General features: G+C 41.3%; 1 protein-coding gene across 3 annotated transcripts in view; it reads right to left on the bottom strand.

Moving 5' to 3' along the window:
* Nucleotides 1–962: 962 nt before the first annotated feature.
* SIDT1 (SID1 transmembrane family member 1) overlaps nt 963–15,955 on the bottom strand; it is a 162,293-nt gene continuing 147,300 nt past the window's right edge. For 2 of the 3 annotated variants that reach the window (XM_027868372.1, XM_027868385.1), the window contains 6 exons: nt 13,326–13,405; nt 11,289–11,335; nt 8,897–9,002; nt 8,691–8,801; nt 4,412–4,525; nt 963–3,209 (listed from right to left, as the gene is read on the bottom strand). In XM_027868372.1, the coding sequence (XP_027724173.1) occupies nt 3,147–3,209; nt 4,412–4,525; nt 8,691–8,801; nt 8,897–9,002; nt 11,289–11,335; nt 13,326–13,405 (521 nt within the window). In that variant the 3' untranslated portion in view covers nt 963–3,146. The remainder of the gene's footprint in view (nt 3,210–4,411; nt 4,526–8,690; nt 8,802–8,896; nt 9,003–11,288; nt 11,336–13,325; nt 13,406–15,955) is intronic. The other variant, XM_027868379.1, reaches the window with a different exon arrangement.

The raw sequence follows: 15,955 nt of genomic DNA, 5'->3' as shown, positions 1-15,955 counted from the left end.
GGTCAGGCCTTTACAGTGGGCTAATAGCGGCCTAGTTGCTAGGGATCAGGCAGGCCCTGTCCAAGGTACAGAGCAGCTGGAATTCATGGGCTGCCCCCCAGGGGACAGCTATTCCAGCTGCCAGGCATAACTTTCCTTGATGACAAACATGACATTTGAGTGAGGGTCAGGAGACCTAGCTTATGAAACCTCTGCCACTTCCTGTGGATCTTATGTGAAGAAATGTTACCACTCTAAGATTCAATCTCTCTCCCTGAAGAGAATAATACCAGTTCCCTATCTACAGATGTTTGAATACTAAGTGCCTAACTAACGCATATCCTTTCTAGACAGCCCATGTCTTTCTGTGACTATGATATAGGTGTTACAGCAGTATGTGTTGTAGTGTTATAGAAGAAAGAATAGTCCTTGCCCTGAATGACCTCTCTGTTTATTTCCATGAACCTTGGAAAGTCCCTTCCCCAAATGAGCAAAGCTTTTTCTCTGAGTCTCTCATGGCTAAAATAAAACTGGAGCTAATCTCTTAGCAATCCCCAGCAAACAGGTGGGATCCCCATTTGCAGCAATTTGTCAAGGGTCTAAGTAGGCCATTTTGATGTGCAGATGCAATTTTGCCCCTTTTGGAGGTTAATACCCTTCCCAGCTTAACTGCTCCTGTTACTTATATTTGTCCTGCTGACAGCTCCTCACAGGGATCTGAATTTCCTTTGGCTTTCCCATCTCCTGAATTCATCATTGTTGGCCTTACCCTTCCCTCCTCCTTTAAAGGAATAGGCCAGGGATTATCTTAGACCTCAGCTTCCCAGCCACAAGCACATAATTTTAAATTTAGTCACTGCAGACCAAGGACTCCTCTAAGTTAACTGGTTCCTACCCCTTACCCTTGGGGTGCTCCTAAGAAGCTTACACTTTGGCATCTTTCTAGATACAATCGAATAAAACTTGAGCAATAATCACTTGGGTCTCAGTATTGATTTTTTATCACGGCAGCGTTGATCTGGGCTTCCAATCCTGCTGCACAAAACAAAATCCACAACAATCAGAGACTTTACAGCACAAAGCAGACATCAGAGTAATGATAAACAATACAGTGTTATAATAACCATCCTGATTTCTCCTGGCCACCTCCCGTCCTCTGGTTTTGCTGACTTATTTTCCAAGGAAGATGCAGAATTGGAAATGGACCTTACAGCTTGTTCAGATTAGGCCATAGTGCTGGTTGGATGGATTTTTTTGGTCTTATTTTTCTTGAGTAGGGCATATAACAAAAAAAATTATAAATAAATGAATTCATGGATTACAGTCTAAAGAAGACCAGGTGCAGTTAAATAGACTTTGGACTTGGTTTTATGGTTTAAGATGAGTATGTAATTAATAGCTTCCATGTGGCTGTAACTATAAAAATGAGTCTTTTTAAGAATGAAGAAAAACAGAATGCTATTAAATCCATTTTGGCTGTTCAGAAATTTTTCACAAAATATTTCACTGCAAGCATCTTTGTGCATGTGCACATGTTTGGAAAGCAAGAAAAGGCTTGCCAAGTAAAACTCCCAAAATGTATTTTTTTAAATGCTATGCAAATATTTTAGGGTAAGGATAATGCTAAAAAGCACTTTAAAAAATGTAAAATTCATCTCTTTGAGGGGCTTGGTCAAAAAAAGTATAGGCAACTTAAATTTCATCCAAAATTCTGTTTTCTTCTCACATCAAATTCCATCTAAGAAGGGAATAAGGTAAAAATGGAGGATCCCAGCCTCACAGAGGCAGGCCTGCCACACAATGAGATAGTGGACCTAAGATTCCAAGCTTTTCCACACCTTTTTTGGAGAAGAAAAAGACTATCGGTTATTACCAAAAGAGATCATTAAAATCCATAGAGCTCTCTGCAGCTAGGAAAGGGTGTTTAAAAACAGCTCAAGGCAGGAGGGTCTGAGCCTATTGAAGAAGAGGGACAGGCCTCCTGTCAGGGTCAGAGCTCATCTGAGTGCATTGCCAAGTCTCCTGGCTCTAGGTTGTTTGCCTGCTTCCCTCCCATTGATGTTTTAGGTATACCATTTAGTTATTTGGGTAGAAGAACAACACTTTTACTATGGTGCATTTGCACCAAAGTCTAGAATCTTTTAAGATTGGGCCCCTTGGGGTGAGGCAGATTATGTTTAATCTTGAAGTTGCTGATGATCTTGCCAACTGGAATGTTGGGTTGACTTCACTTGCTGGATATTATTGTGCTGGTAGTTGGGGTTTTCCCACCCCGACACATGCTTTGAGAGGGTGTCTGTCACACCAAGAGCTGGCAGGAGGATTAAGGAGCAGAGCCTTCCCAGGAAGGTTAAACTGAAGTATGGAGTCAACAGAAGATCAGTGAGATGCAGACGCGCGTGCTTGATAGGCAGAAGGATAGTTAAGAACACGAGTATTCTGAACCAGTTGACCATCATGGAACAAGGGCTCTATCATAAGGAACATCCAGCATAAGTCCTATTCTGAGTCCTCTTAATGGACTCAGGAGCCTATACACAAATATACAGTTTTCCTTCCAAAGAGTGGGCCATGCTGGATCTCATGATGCCACCCCTGGCTGAAGGGAGACTTTGACACTTGCCACCTAGTTTATACACCACACACGGAAGGGGTGACCGTCACTACCAGGGCCCAGAAGATGCAAACTGAAGCTTTGGCTTATCCCGGAGCAGAAGAGCTTACAGAAACAAGTGACTGAAGCCAAAATCTCTCACGTGAAGTCAGTTTTTACTCTTACTGGGCACTGAGATTAAGGAAAAGTGGGCACCATCAGTTTGCCACTACCAAGCAATTCTGGAAGGGGGGTTTGCAAGACAATTCCATGTAAATGATATCTATACTTCTTGTTCACATCTCACTTGCAGAGTGGCAAACAGAAGAGGAACTCAAAGTGTGGCATTGGCCTTTGGAGTTGGCCATGATTCACTGTGTCCCTTTTCATGGGACCGGAGTCTTTCCAGTCCCTCCTCCTCTTATCATGCTCACTATTTGGATGTGGACAGGTCTGTCCTCTTGGCAGATGACCAAGGAATCTCTGGCAATGGCTGCTCTGATGCAGTCATTGTATGATCTATGAGGCAGCACCAAGAGTGACCACTTCCTCTTACATCAGGTACAACCCTCACTCAGAAGACAGGGATCTGATCTCTCCGGACAACATCCAGGTCATCATCTAGAGTTAGTAATACCTAAAATGAGAGAGAGGGAGAGAGAGAAATAGGGAAAGAACAGGGAGCCACATTTGGTACCTATTTTCCATCTTACAATCCGAAGGACTGAAAACAATGTGACACTGAACAAAATATGGCAGATCCTGTTATGTAAGAGATATGGTTTTCCATCTTTATTTCTTTCAGTGTCCCCTCCTCACAATCCTTGCTTCTATTTTGGTGATCTGACTGAAAGTTGCCAATTTATATGAACAAAACACCCAAAGAGAAAGTGGGATAGCCATTTGAGTTTACATTTTCTGTAGGAATTGGTATTGCTTAAACTTCCCAAATTAGACTCTAGGGCTCTGTTTACATAACCATATAATGTGTCTATGATTGGTAAAAGTTTGATGGAGAACTGTTGTCACTTGAGTCATTATACCACCATTCAGGGCAGATAATCTAAGATACCATTGGAAAGGTGGTGATGCTGTCTGCTTATAATAGGCGACTGTTGCAAATACATATGTGAGCAATCAATATCACTGCCAAGAAGGTCAGGGAAGTTTAGGTAAAAGATGAAGCTAACTTAGGAAGATCCCAGAAGAAAAAGATTCTGTATAGAGGCATGGGGAAATAAAAGGACCTATCTGCGATATTGAGTCTACCAATTGGTTAATAAAACAAAGCAGTGGAAATATAAAATGGTTGGGAGAAATAACCTCTGAGGTCCCTTTTCTATTCTAAATTCTGTGAGCCTAAGAGAGGATTGGGGCATCATCTGGAATGATAGCCTAATGCTACTTAGTAAAAGAAAAAAAATCCAGTTTGGAAAACAACATGACTCTTGTAGTTGTAAGGCCTAGTTTGACTTTTGTTCACATGTGCTTAGTCAATCATTTAGCCTTTCTATGCTTGAGGGTCCAGTGGGGGAAAAGGGAAATGTAAATGCAACACCAAAGAGACATAACCAGCAATTTTTGTGCTCCGGACAAATTGTATAAACTGATGCCTCAGTTCATTTGGAGTGTGTGTGTGTGTGTGTGTGTGTGTGTGTGTGTGTAGATCCTTAGCAGGATCTCGTGACACTGCTGCTGGGAAACCAAAAGAGAAGAGGGATAAAGCCCAAGGAAAGGGAAAAAGGGAAGAGGCAAAAGAAAAAAAGATACAGAAAGTGTTGATAGGGTGGGCTAGAGAAAGAGAATAGGATAGTAAAATGGAAAAGCTGCAAAACTCACCAAGAATGAGAAAAACAAGGCAGTAGCAGAAAGGAAGTGCCAGACATCGTGGTCATCAAAGAAATCCAGCAGGATACAATCACGATTCTTCTCTCGGGATTCTGCTGGGGTTTCCTGGGGGGAGATAAGCCAGGGCAACATCCCAGTAAATTTACCTGGTTCCTTATTAAATGCCTACTGATAAGGGAGATGATTTCCCAGGCACAGGGAAGAGTACAGAAGATGGCACTTATGGCCATCCTATCTAGTAATGGGTTGGAGATGCAACACATGCACAAATAACTTTGAGACAAAATAGGATTTAAATCCTATTAAAATAAGTACAAACTAACTGCTACACACAGTTTCTACAGTTATAATGAGTCTAAGTGATAGGTGACATGTGTGGAAGTGGCAAAAATAGTGCCAGGGGACCTTGATAAAGCACCTAGAAGCAGGTGCTGAGAAGGTTTTGATTGATATAGCATTAAAAGTATAGATTTTGGTAGTATTGTCATTTTTATTATATTGGCATGGCCTAGCCATGAGCAATGAATATTCTTCTAGATATTTTTTACATGTTTGACCCTGTAATTTTATTTGTTTTGGTTTGACACCCTCCATAAATGACATCTATCCATCCTGGCTCCAGCTGTTCTGTCCTTATTCTTACCCTATCAACCTCCCACTTCTCTTAAGGCTTGGAAAATCAACTAGATACCTCTCCTGGGACAACAACAGGACTCAATCAGGCAAAATGAGCTCCAGCTGAGGTCTTGATATTCCTTCTTCGCATATAAAGTATGAGGAGGAGTGGGCATAGGACCAGATGAGACCCTCTGAGAAGTTTCTAGGGGTCTGTCAGGCAAAATTCAGGCCTCAGGATTGCAGGGTAGGGTATAGCCCAGGTTTTTCCTACTTGAGCATGCTTGGGGCTAGTTAATGTCATGCTAGCCTCGTTGGTGTCTATTCTACCCAGACTTTGAAGTGGAGGGATTTAAGCTAAACTAAGCAATAAGGGTTGGAAGATAGGCTCCCATAGAGTCCTGGGGGCTTTTGGGCTCTGGCATGGACAGGAATGAATCAGAAACTATCCAGTTTGATTTGGGCCTTTTTAGGCTTGACAAGCATTCTTTTCCAAACAGTGGCCATGACCCTATCCTGCTTGGTGATGCCACTGAAGTCAAAGGTGGTGATTCAGGATGTAGTGGATAGCATTGTATACCTCTTCTTCCTCTATAGGGTACCCATGGAGGATCAAGTGCCAAAGCTTGGAAAGTTTTGACAGTTTATCTACTTCCATCAGGTGCTGGACACAGTTGCATTTGAAATAAAGGATATTAAGGTTGAAGACCACATGGTCAGCACATGGTCCATATTGGGGAGGTCATTGAAGGACAAGTCAATCCAAGCCAGGTTCTGGGGATGCTCCAACAGCTGCGATATGGTTTGGGTGAAGTTGCTGAGGTCATTGAACACATTGTTTTTAATGTACAGGGCCTGGGTGAGTAACTTTCCCTGTTTATAGCATTTTATTGGCTGGAGCCCAATCCTGGGCTTCTGACTTTTCAGGCCTTGGATGAAATGTATACTTTTGAAAGAAAAGCTGAGGAGATGGCTCCTGTGCCAAAGTCTTCACATAATCCCAATGGTCTGTCACAGTTCAGGTCATTATGGGGGTGTGGAAAAAGCCTCGGGCCCTGGGCTGCCAGTATCAGCCAGCTCAGTCTCCTCCAGCCTCTGCTTTCCCGAACACAGGGACACACTTAGTGCAGTGCCATGGTAACTGCCACCGCCACAGCCTCCCAACCCCGGTACCGTCCTCCAGCTATTTAAGTTGTTCTCCATTTCTTTAAGGAATACTTTGTAATTTAATCTATACAAATCTTCCATGTGTTTTGATAGGATGATCCCCAGATATTTTATATATCTTATAGTTATTTGGGATGGGATTTCCCTTTCCATTACTGGTTCTTGTGTTTTGTTATTATTATGTAGAAATGTTGTTGGTTTTTGAGGCTTTATTTTGTAGTCTGCAACTTTGCTGAAGCAATTGTCTCAGTATTTTTGCTGATTCCCTTGGATTTTCCAAATAAGCCATCATATCATGAGCAAACAGGAATATTTTTATCTCCTCTTTACCTCTCTTTATTCCTTTAATTTCTTTCTCTTGTCTTATTGCTGTTGTTAGAATTTCCAGAAATATATCGAATAATAGTGGGGAGAGTGGGCATCCTTGATTCACACTTTTATCTATTGGAAAAGTTTCTAGTCTCTCCCCATTGCAAATTATGGTTGCTTTTAGTTTTAGTTAGATGCTTTTTAAGACATTAAAAAAGATCCCTCTATACCTCTATTTTGTAGGGTTTTTAGCATAAGATGGTGTTGTACTTTGTTAAAGGCTTTTTTCCTGCGTCTTTTGAGATGATCACGTGGTTTGGGAAGTTTTGGTTTTTAATATGGTTAATTATAATGATTTTTTCCATGTTGAGCCATCTTTGCATCTCTGGTATATATTCCACTTCGCTGTAATGAATGATTTCTTAAGTGGTCCATTTGACAGGACTTTGTTTAAAATTTTTGAGTCCATGTTCATTAATGGTATTGACCTGTAGTTATCTTTCTGTGTTTTATCATTCCCTGGTTTAGTTATTAGGACTAAATTTATCTAATAAATGGATTGTGGTTGGGTGCTTTCTTTCTCAATTTTGGAGAATAATTTTGAAATATGATACTGTTTTCTAAAACTTTGATAGAATTCTCCATCAGGAGACTCCATGAAGACCAGGATACTTCCCCCCACCTTTGGTAGTTCCTTTACAGTTAGATCTATTTCCTTTTCTGAGGTTGGGTTATCCCAATTATGTTTTAATTAGGTTTAATTGGGTTTAGAAGTATCATGGGTCACATGGGCAGCATGTTTGACACCTCTGGTATATTAGATGAAGTGCTGGGCTTAGAATGTGAAGAGTAGAGTTCAAATCTGCCTCATACAATGACTAGCTATGTGACCTTGGGCAAGTCACATAACTTCTTTCATCCTTAACTTCTTCATCTATAAAATGGAGATAATAACAGGTTGTTGTGAGGATCAAATGAGGTGATATCTATATCTGTAGCTATGTAGAGAGCTTTGTAAACCTTAAAGTGGTCTATGCATGTTAGCCATAATTATTGTTATTTTTCTACTTCTATAATCTTTCTCATATCCATCACGGCTTTACCATTCCCACTTCCACACTTGCTACCTCTCAATTGGTTTAATATGGTCTCCTTGTCTTTAGTCTCTCTTTCTTCCAAACCATCTCATGTCACTCTCAAAATATTTAAGTAGCTCCCTATACTCTGACAATACAGGCTGAAGTCCTTATTTTGCCACAGTCTGGCTTGAGATAACTTTCTAGGCTTATTTTCCATCATTCCTTCTCACAAACTTTAGGTTTCGGACTGCTTTCCTTTCCTCAAACATGCTGCGGGCTTTCTTTGCTCATGCTGTTCTCTGTGTCTGGAATGTACTTCCTCCCATCCCCATTTGTTGAAATTTTACCCATCCTTCAAAGCCCAGCACAACAACCATCCCTTCTTGAAAAGGCTTTCAACCCACAGTAATTCTCCCTTGTCTGGACTCATAGTATTTATTACGTAGTTATCACAGTCTATTTTGGGGTTGTAGTCATTTGTGTGGCATTCTTATCCTCTTTCTCCCCCAGCCCACGCACATACTGTAAGGTAGGATCTCTGTAAACAGTGTATTACACAAAGTAGGCATTGCATAACTTTTGAATGAAGGTTGTGAGGAGCAAATGAGATGATTCACGTGAAGCACTCTGTGCAGCAAGATATTATTATATGAATGAAATAGCTCTGCTTCAAAAGAAACACTCTCCCTGAAAATTTCAGACAAATGTATATAGTAAGAAACACATAAAGCAAAATAGGGGATTATCAAAGAAAAGAGCAAAAAGGCAAGATCCCTGAATCACAGACCTTTGGAGATGGAAGGGAGCCCACTGACCATCTCTTCCAATGCATATCTAAAAAGGAATAGGCATTGCAATAATCTGACAAGTGGTCATCTGCCTCTGCTTAAGGGCTTCTATTGAGGGGAACCTCATTATGTGCTGAGGTAGCCCATTCAGCTTATGGACAGCTCGAATTGTTAGGAAGTTTTCCCTAAGATTAAGCCTAAATTTTCCCCTTTGCAACTTACACACAAAGTGCAGAAACCAGAAGCAAACAGAACTAATTGCAAAGATGGAGAGAGAATGACTCCTTGTAAAGTTAGAAGATGTTCTCTTACCTCCCAGCTGCTAAGATTCTGGAAGAAAAAGTAAAGGGCTGCCGCCCACACCACAGCCGTGGCAACAATGCAGAACAGTGGAATGGGGAGGACCTTCTCAGAGCTGCGGAGCTATGACGAGACAAGTGTGAGAAAGGGTTAGGGCTTACGGCAAAGCCTAGGCTGAGTGCCTAAGAAATCAGCCCTGCCCCCATGCAAACCCTTACCTTCATGATGATATAAAAGGCCAGGTACAGCAGCAGGTTACAGATAAAAATCCCCAACATGTAGGAAGCAAAGTCCCTGGGTCGATACACCAGTCCAAAGAGGGCACTAAAGGGTGCAAGGGGGAGAAGACAAGGTTGGCTTAAATTTTTTAGACCTGGGAAAGTAGATTTATGATAGCATAATTTCAAGGTTCATGACAATTTCGTCCAATATGATTTTTTCTTTCTTTCTTTCTTTCTTCCTTCCTTCCTTCCTTCCTTTCTTTCTTTCTTTCTTTCTTTCTTTCTTTCTTTCTTTCTTTCTTTCTTTCTTTTTCTCTTTCTTTCTTTCTCTCTCTTTCTTTTTCTTTTTTTCTTTTTTAAAGGCAATTGGGGTTAAGTGACTTGCCCAGGGTCACACAGCTAGTAAGTGTCAAGTATTTGGTCTGAGGACAGATTTGAACTCAGGTCTTCCTGACTTCAGGGCCAGTGCTCTATCCACTGCACCACCTAGTTGCCCCCCAATATTATTTTCAAGGGAAGATTATCTCTGCAGGGAGAAGTACCTACCCTGAAGATGCATTTAGTAGGCAATTACCACAGTATTTCACAGGTCTCTGTCTCTAACCATCATCATCCTCTTTGATTCAATTAGAAGAACCAACTGGTTTGTCTAGTCAGAACAAAACTATGGTTTCACCATGCCTCAACCCACCCACAACTCTGATATACTTGTATTAGTAGTAGGAAAGAGGGGAAGGAGCAAGAGACTATAGGGTTATGGCCTCTCAAGTAGGAATCCAGTTTATAGGCCCTTTGCTTCATAGATCCAGAGTCAGAAGATGTGTTAGAGTATCTTTTAATCCAACCCCCTCATTTTATAGCTGAGATCACTAAGGCTCAAGCAGTTGCTTAAGGTTGCACAGGTATTAAGCGTACAATTTGAACCCAGGTCCTCTGACTCCAAGATCCCTTTCAAGTTGCCAGAGAAACTCTCAATGACTGGATTATGGCTTTCCCATGCCCTTGCATGGATCACTGTAGACCAGGAATGGGGAATTTAGGAATAGGGATAGGGACTAGATCTGTGCTTTTATTGATAAAGGGAATTCCCCAGGTGGGGGAACTCCCTCTATCAATGCAGGTCAACACCTTCTCTATGACATATAGTCTTGGAAAGTTGCCTAGACTGCTAAGAAGCTAAGTGGATTGTTCAGGGTCTCAGAGTATGTGAAGGACTTAAACTCAGTTCCTGGTTCCAAGACTAGCTGTCTATCCACAACACCATATTGCTTCTACTTCATAGGGAATAAATCCAATTAGGTTCATAACACAAACATCAAGTTAATTTAAGACTTTTCTTTGTTCCTTTTCTTTTCAGGAAGAATTAAAAAAAACCCTTTCTACTCATTTGATTTTAAATTAAGAACAAGGAACATAGAACTCAACCAAATTAACACAACTAAGAAAAATACATTAATTCTACAGTTCTATTATTGTCAATTAAAGGAATAGACAGAGTGAGGAGGAGAGAAAGGAGTGGAGGAAGAAGAGACAGAGAAAGATTGTAGATAACTATAGATGGAATGGGAAAGACAGGAAAAGAAGGGAAAACAGAGATGGGCCTTTCAAATGTAGAAAATGAGATACATAAACATATAGAGAAATATATACACAAATGCAGAAAGAGACAAAGGTACAGAAAGAGAGAAACAGAATTCATGGAATAATATGCATATCATATGGCCTTTTAGAATATGGCTGCTAAAGATTTTTAAAGCCACATTGAATTTCTGCAACTATAGGTACAAACAGGGCTATCACCTATTGGGACTAGCCATAGAGATCAGATGACATGTTGAGAATTAAGCAAAGGAGACCATTGTTGCTACATAACAGGTACTGACTTAGAGGAAAGTCCACTAAAGTCCTATTGTAATGCTTTGATGAGGCACAGAGGTGGCTGTGTATAATGAAAGTTACTTCATTAGCAAGCTCTGACATAGTCTACCAAGTTGGAAAGACTTTCAGTATTAGTTCAGTTACTCAGCCTTACTAAGGTCAAAGATTTATCACCAAAGACTTGACCATTAGGTAATATATTCTTTGGCCACAGCAATTCATGATAACATAGAATGTTTAGACCTACAGCGGTGGAAGAAATACCTACACCAACAAAATCATGGCTCTTTGAAGTATTTTCCCTATATCTCTAAAACATAGGCATTGATGAGAGCATAGGCTGGGTATGCCAGCATACTCAGTCCATCCTCTATCAAGCCAGCAAAGACCTGTCCTTTCCTGCTTAATTTCAGTTTCCTTAATAGAGTCAGAGTTCAGACAGTTCTGTCCATAAACCTTAATGTCACAACAATCAGTGATAAGAAAACCACAGCGCTCTCAAACTACTTACAAGGACCAGTTAACAAGATTCCCAACAATAAGCAGCACCATTCTGTCCTGGGGGGATGGAAAAAGACATCATATCAGTTCATTGTCATTCTGTTTTCTGCCCTACTATAAGGAAGGCAAAGCTGTAAGAAAAGTATTTCTGGGGTACATGCATTAAACAAGCAAGCAAATTCTTCCCAAGATTCTCAAGGTGACATCCCTAACATTGGTGAAGATTTCATTTGAAAGCCTCTATCAGACCAAACAGTGATAATTTGCATCACTGAAGATGAACGTGAGGTCAAGAAACAAAACTCAAGCAGTGAGCAGGGAGGTGGATGGGCTGGCCCTCTTCAGCTTCCTTGGTATTGTGTGATTGGTGACAAGTATCCAAAATAGTATGAAATTCTGAAGCTGCCATCACTATTATGTAACAGCATAGTGTACAGAATGAAGACTTCTCCGAGACCTTATTAAATGGCCCTCAGAACACATCTGAAGTACTTAAATAATTTTTCTTTGGTCTGGACCTGTGATTTCATTGGCATGAGGAACTCCTGGAGAAGGGATCATCTACCAGTGAAAATTGGGGAAGGGAAGGAGAAGGGAGTAAGCCTTCATATAGCCCCTACCATGTGCCATGCATTGTAAGTGCTTTACAAATAGAGTATCAAAAAGGTGTCTGAGACTCTGAGAGGTTAGTTGGCTTACTGATCATCACCCAGTCAATGTATGTTAAAGAAAGGACTCAAACCCAGCCCAGCTCTCTATCCACTATTGCACGCTGCTTCTCTAGAGAGCTCCACGTCGTCCAGAGCACACTCAGTTGTATTCTAATTTCATGGTGGCCCTTTCAGTTTCTTGTATTTTGGACGTTGGCTCCAGGCCTTGGCAGCATCTTGTGGTCAGAGCTAATTTGCTTGGACATTTTTCCTTCTTCTAGTTTAGCTTATTGAGTGTGGGGGAAGGGAGGGTGAGTGAGAAGTCTCAAAACCCTTTGGATATTTACTAAAATATAAGTTTTATTGATACTTCTTGTTTTTACAACACAGTTCTTTCTAAATATCCCTGTCCCCAACTCCTGCCAAATGAGCCCTCCCTAAAGATAGACAAATAGTTGAGCAAACCCAATGGATATAGTGGCTGACAGTGTATACAACATTCAGCATTTGCAATTCCTCATCTCTCTACCAAAGATCATTTCTTGAAACTTTGACACGTCACCAGGTTATCTCGGACCCAAGTGCTTTTATAAGCTGTCAAGCATGATATAGATACAAGAGATGATGATCTTCATGATCACTCATTTATGACTTAGAGAAGGGATTCTTCTTTTCCAGCAAGACCCCTCCCCATGCCCCACAGGGGGGACCTGTTTTCATCTAAAGGAAATGCTTTTCATTTTTTCCTGAGTTTTTCCCTCTTGTGCTCTATAGCCAGGGCTTTCCTTTACCCCAAAATATGAAGGTTTGTGAACTTTGTGGGCCACCTCAGATTCTTTTTGGAAGCAGGCAGAATATAAATCATAAATGAACCAAATCTCAAAATGTTGACGACTCTTTTTAGTGCTTTTTTCCTTATTCTTCCCCTAAAAAGCAAACACCAGCCTCATTTCCCTCTGCTTGTGCTTTCTTTTCGGTCCCAAAACCTTGTGCACGAGTCCTGTGAGATCCATCAGAATTTCAGACCCTGAACTGTCATTATTAGATTGTGAGCTCCTTGAGGGCGGGGGCTCTTGTGGCCTTTCTTTGTATCCTAACACTTAGCACAATCCCTGGCACATAGGAGGAACTTAATAAATGCTTGCTGCCTAGGCTTGACTTGTCAAGTCCTGATTTGATAGGCTTAAAAAAAAGAATGAGAGAAAAGTTATAGGGAATGAGCAGTGACTCTTGCTCAGTTACCCAGATGATAGGCCCTCAGCTGCCCTGGGTCCTCTATAGCTGTATAACAGCAGAAACCTTTCATGACTGCACCAACCTTCTCTCCTCCCTCCCCTCCAGGTGGCTGATGCTGTACTTGATGGCATAAGTCCAGGGGACATGAAGACTTCACCTACCATGTACAGCGGTCGGCTACACTGGTGGAAACAGTCAGTATAGAATACCATGGCAATCCGGCGGAAAATTCCCAAATCTGCTGACGACAAGAGGACATGCAAAGAGTCACCATCCAAAAGTAGCACTCACTCTGGCAATGAATTATGACCTCCAAGGGCAAAGCTGATGGTGGGGAACCTTGCTACAAGGCATAGGCTTGAGGGGTTTTTTAGATTATGTTAATTTTTGTGAGGAAAAGATGGCATCTTTCTTATACGCTATTTGGACAAGCACCATGCCCACAGTAGGGATTTAACAAGAGGTTGGTTAAAATAAACTACCTAGTCATTGGGCTGGTGTGGCATAGACCAAGGCCACCCCTGGGGCAAGACAAATCAGGGCATCTCATGTTGTGCAGTACAAAAGACCAAACAGAAGAAAGGGGAACTTACTTTATCAAATAACATTTACAAACAGGAGGTAGCCAAGGCACAAGATGGCCTTGTCCAGCTGTTTCCTTTATGCTGACTCTACATAATTTTTAGTTTGACTGGTAGTTTTTTACTTGCAGGAAGGGAATGGGGCACCTTCTTCCTTAATCCATAAATCTGACCTTGTCCTCATGCCAATCTGATTTTTTTTCAAGTCTTATTTTCCCCCTAGTTGGGGTAGGAGATATTTTAACCTGTCTTTCTTATAGTGGTCATTATTCTTGGTAAGAGTTTACTCACATAAGTGTAGAAAACTCTACAGATCATGTAGAAAAAGCCTAAACTTGCCAGTCAACTGGTTTTGGTTTGAAACAGAAATTTTATAGGATCATAGACTTAAGATGGTCAGTTAGGTGGTGCAGCAGATAGAGTACTGGGTCTGGAGTTAGGAAGACTCATCTTCCTGAGTTCAAATCTGGCCTCAGAAATTTACTAGTTGTGTGACCCTGGGCAAGTCACTTAACCTTGTTTGCTTTGGTTTCCTCATCTGTAGAAGAAGCTGGAGAAGGAAAGAGCAAACCTCTCCAGTATCTTTGCCAAGAAAACCCTAAATGTTGAAATGACTGAATAACAATAGACAGAGCTTGATGGGACCTACAAGGTTATTTTGTCTAATCTCAGGAAGAGAAGAAGAAACTGAGACCCAGAGAGCACACACAGGAAAATAAAAGAGGCCAGGATTTGAACCCAGCTCCTCTGACTCCAATTCTAGTGCTTTTTTCCTTGTGCCTCATGCTTGAGGTTAAAAGAAAGAGGGATTATAGGCAAATAAAGATCAAGTCAGATGTGGAAGGAAAAGATAAAAAAGAGGTGGAAAAACTTGCAATGAAAGACATAGTAACTTGTTATGTCTGATAGGGGGTCACAGTCTTTTGGGGTACCTCCTGGGTATTTGAGAGCTTGGGCACAAGGCTTCTGGAGGAAAACCTTCATAGCAGCATGCTTCTTAAAGGAGGAAGGAGATCACTAAGTGATCTTTGCAACTGAAGACTAAAATTATGAGGCAGTGGATAACAGGGGATCTGGACCTCACTACCAACCTCCATTACTGTGTGTTACTCAGAAACTGCAGGTTCAATGAGAAGGGGATTGCTTGTGCACCCCATACCCAGTGTCTGTCTTCCATGAGCTGTGTAGCCCATGGGGTGGGGGGAGGACTGTGTAGGACTCTATGGGGAAAGAGGATTCACTGGAATATCAGAGGGTTGTCCTGGTAGCATTCAGGGGATAGCAAGTCAGAGATAGAACTTTGGGAGCAATTAGAGCAATGTGATTATTGGTGACCTCCTGGGGTGCTGATGTGGTCAGTGCCTTATGTGCTTTCAGCATCCATTATGGGCTCTGTGAGTTCTTCCTTTTTTCCTTTCTTTCTTTTTTATTTCCTGAATTTTCTGTAGGGTGAAATAAAGATGCCTTGAGCGCCTGTATGGGCCACCTGGTTCTGTTATTTACATTTGGGAAAGCCAAGACACAGGCCAAATGTAAGCTATATGGGGCAGCTAGGTGGCATAGTGGATAGAGCACCAGCCCTGGAGTCAGGAGGACATGGGTTTAAATCTGGCCTCAGATACTTACTAGCTGTGTGATCCTGGGCAAGGCACTTAACCCTGACTGCCTCCAAAAAAAAAAAAAAAAAAGTAAGCTGTATAGGAGAGATTGTTCTGGAGTAACTCCAAGTGGGAGAAATGAATCAAAGAAAGACATGACCCTTTGGTATAGTCCGCAAAAGTGAACTCTGGACCACGGGCTACATTTTGCATTTGATTATCTGAGTACATGTTGTTTTCTTCCAGTCAAATGTAAGCTCTTTAAGGGAGGGTGAATATTTTATTTCTGTCTTTGTATCTCCAGTATCTAGCAATCCCCAGTGTTTAATAAGTGTTTATTGAACTGAATTAGAAGTTGCCTCATCTACAAAGTGTAGATAATCACTCTTTATTGTACTATCTATCCCAGGATATACTGAGGATGAAAAGCATGCCTTTGTAACCTTAAAGTGCCATATGAGTGTCAGTTATTAGGATTTTCACTATCATTAGTCTTAATAGTGAGAACACCCAAAAACTCTCACAAGGCAGAGAGAATTTAAGTAAATGTAGAAACAAGGGGGCATGTAAGTAAAGTGATGCACAGAAGCCTGGATGGCTTCCTATAGTTTA

This window comes from Vombatus ursinus, unplaced genomic scaffold (assembly GCF_900497805.2).
Source record: "Vombatus ursinus unplaced genomic scaffold, bare-nosed wombat genome assembly UNPS02001419.1, whole genome shotgun sequence".
Classification (NCBI taxonomy): Eukaryota; Metazoa; Chordata; class Mammalia; order Diprotodontia; family Vombatidae; genus Vombatus; species Vombatus ursinus.
Note: the sequence above shows the minus strand (reverse complement) of the source record. Positions and strands in the feature narration are given on the sequence as shown.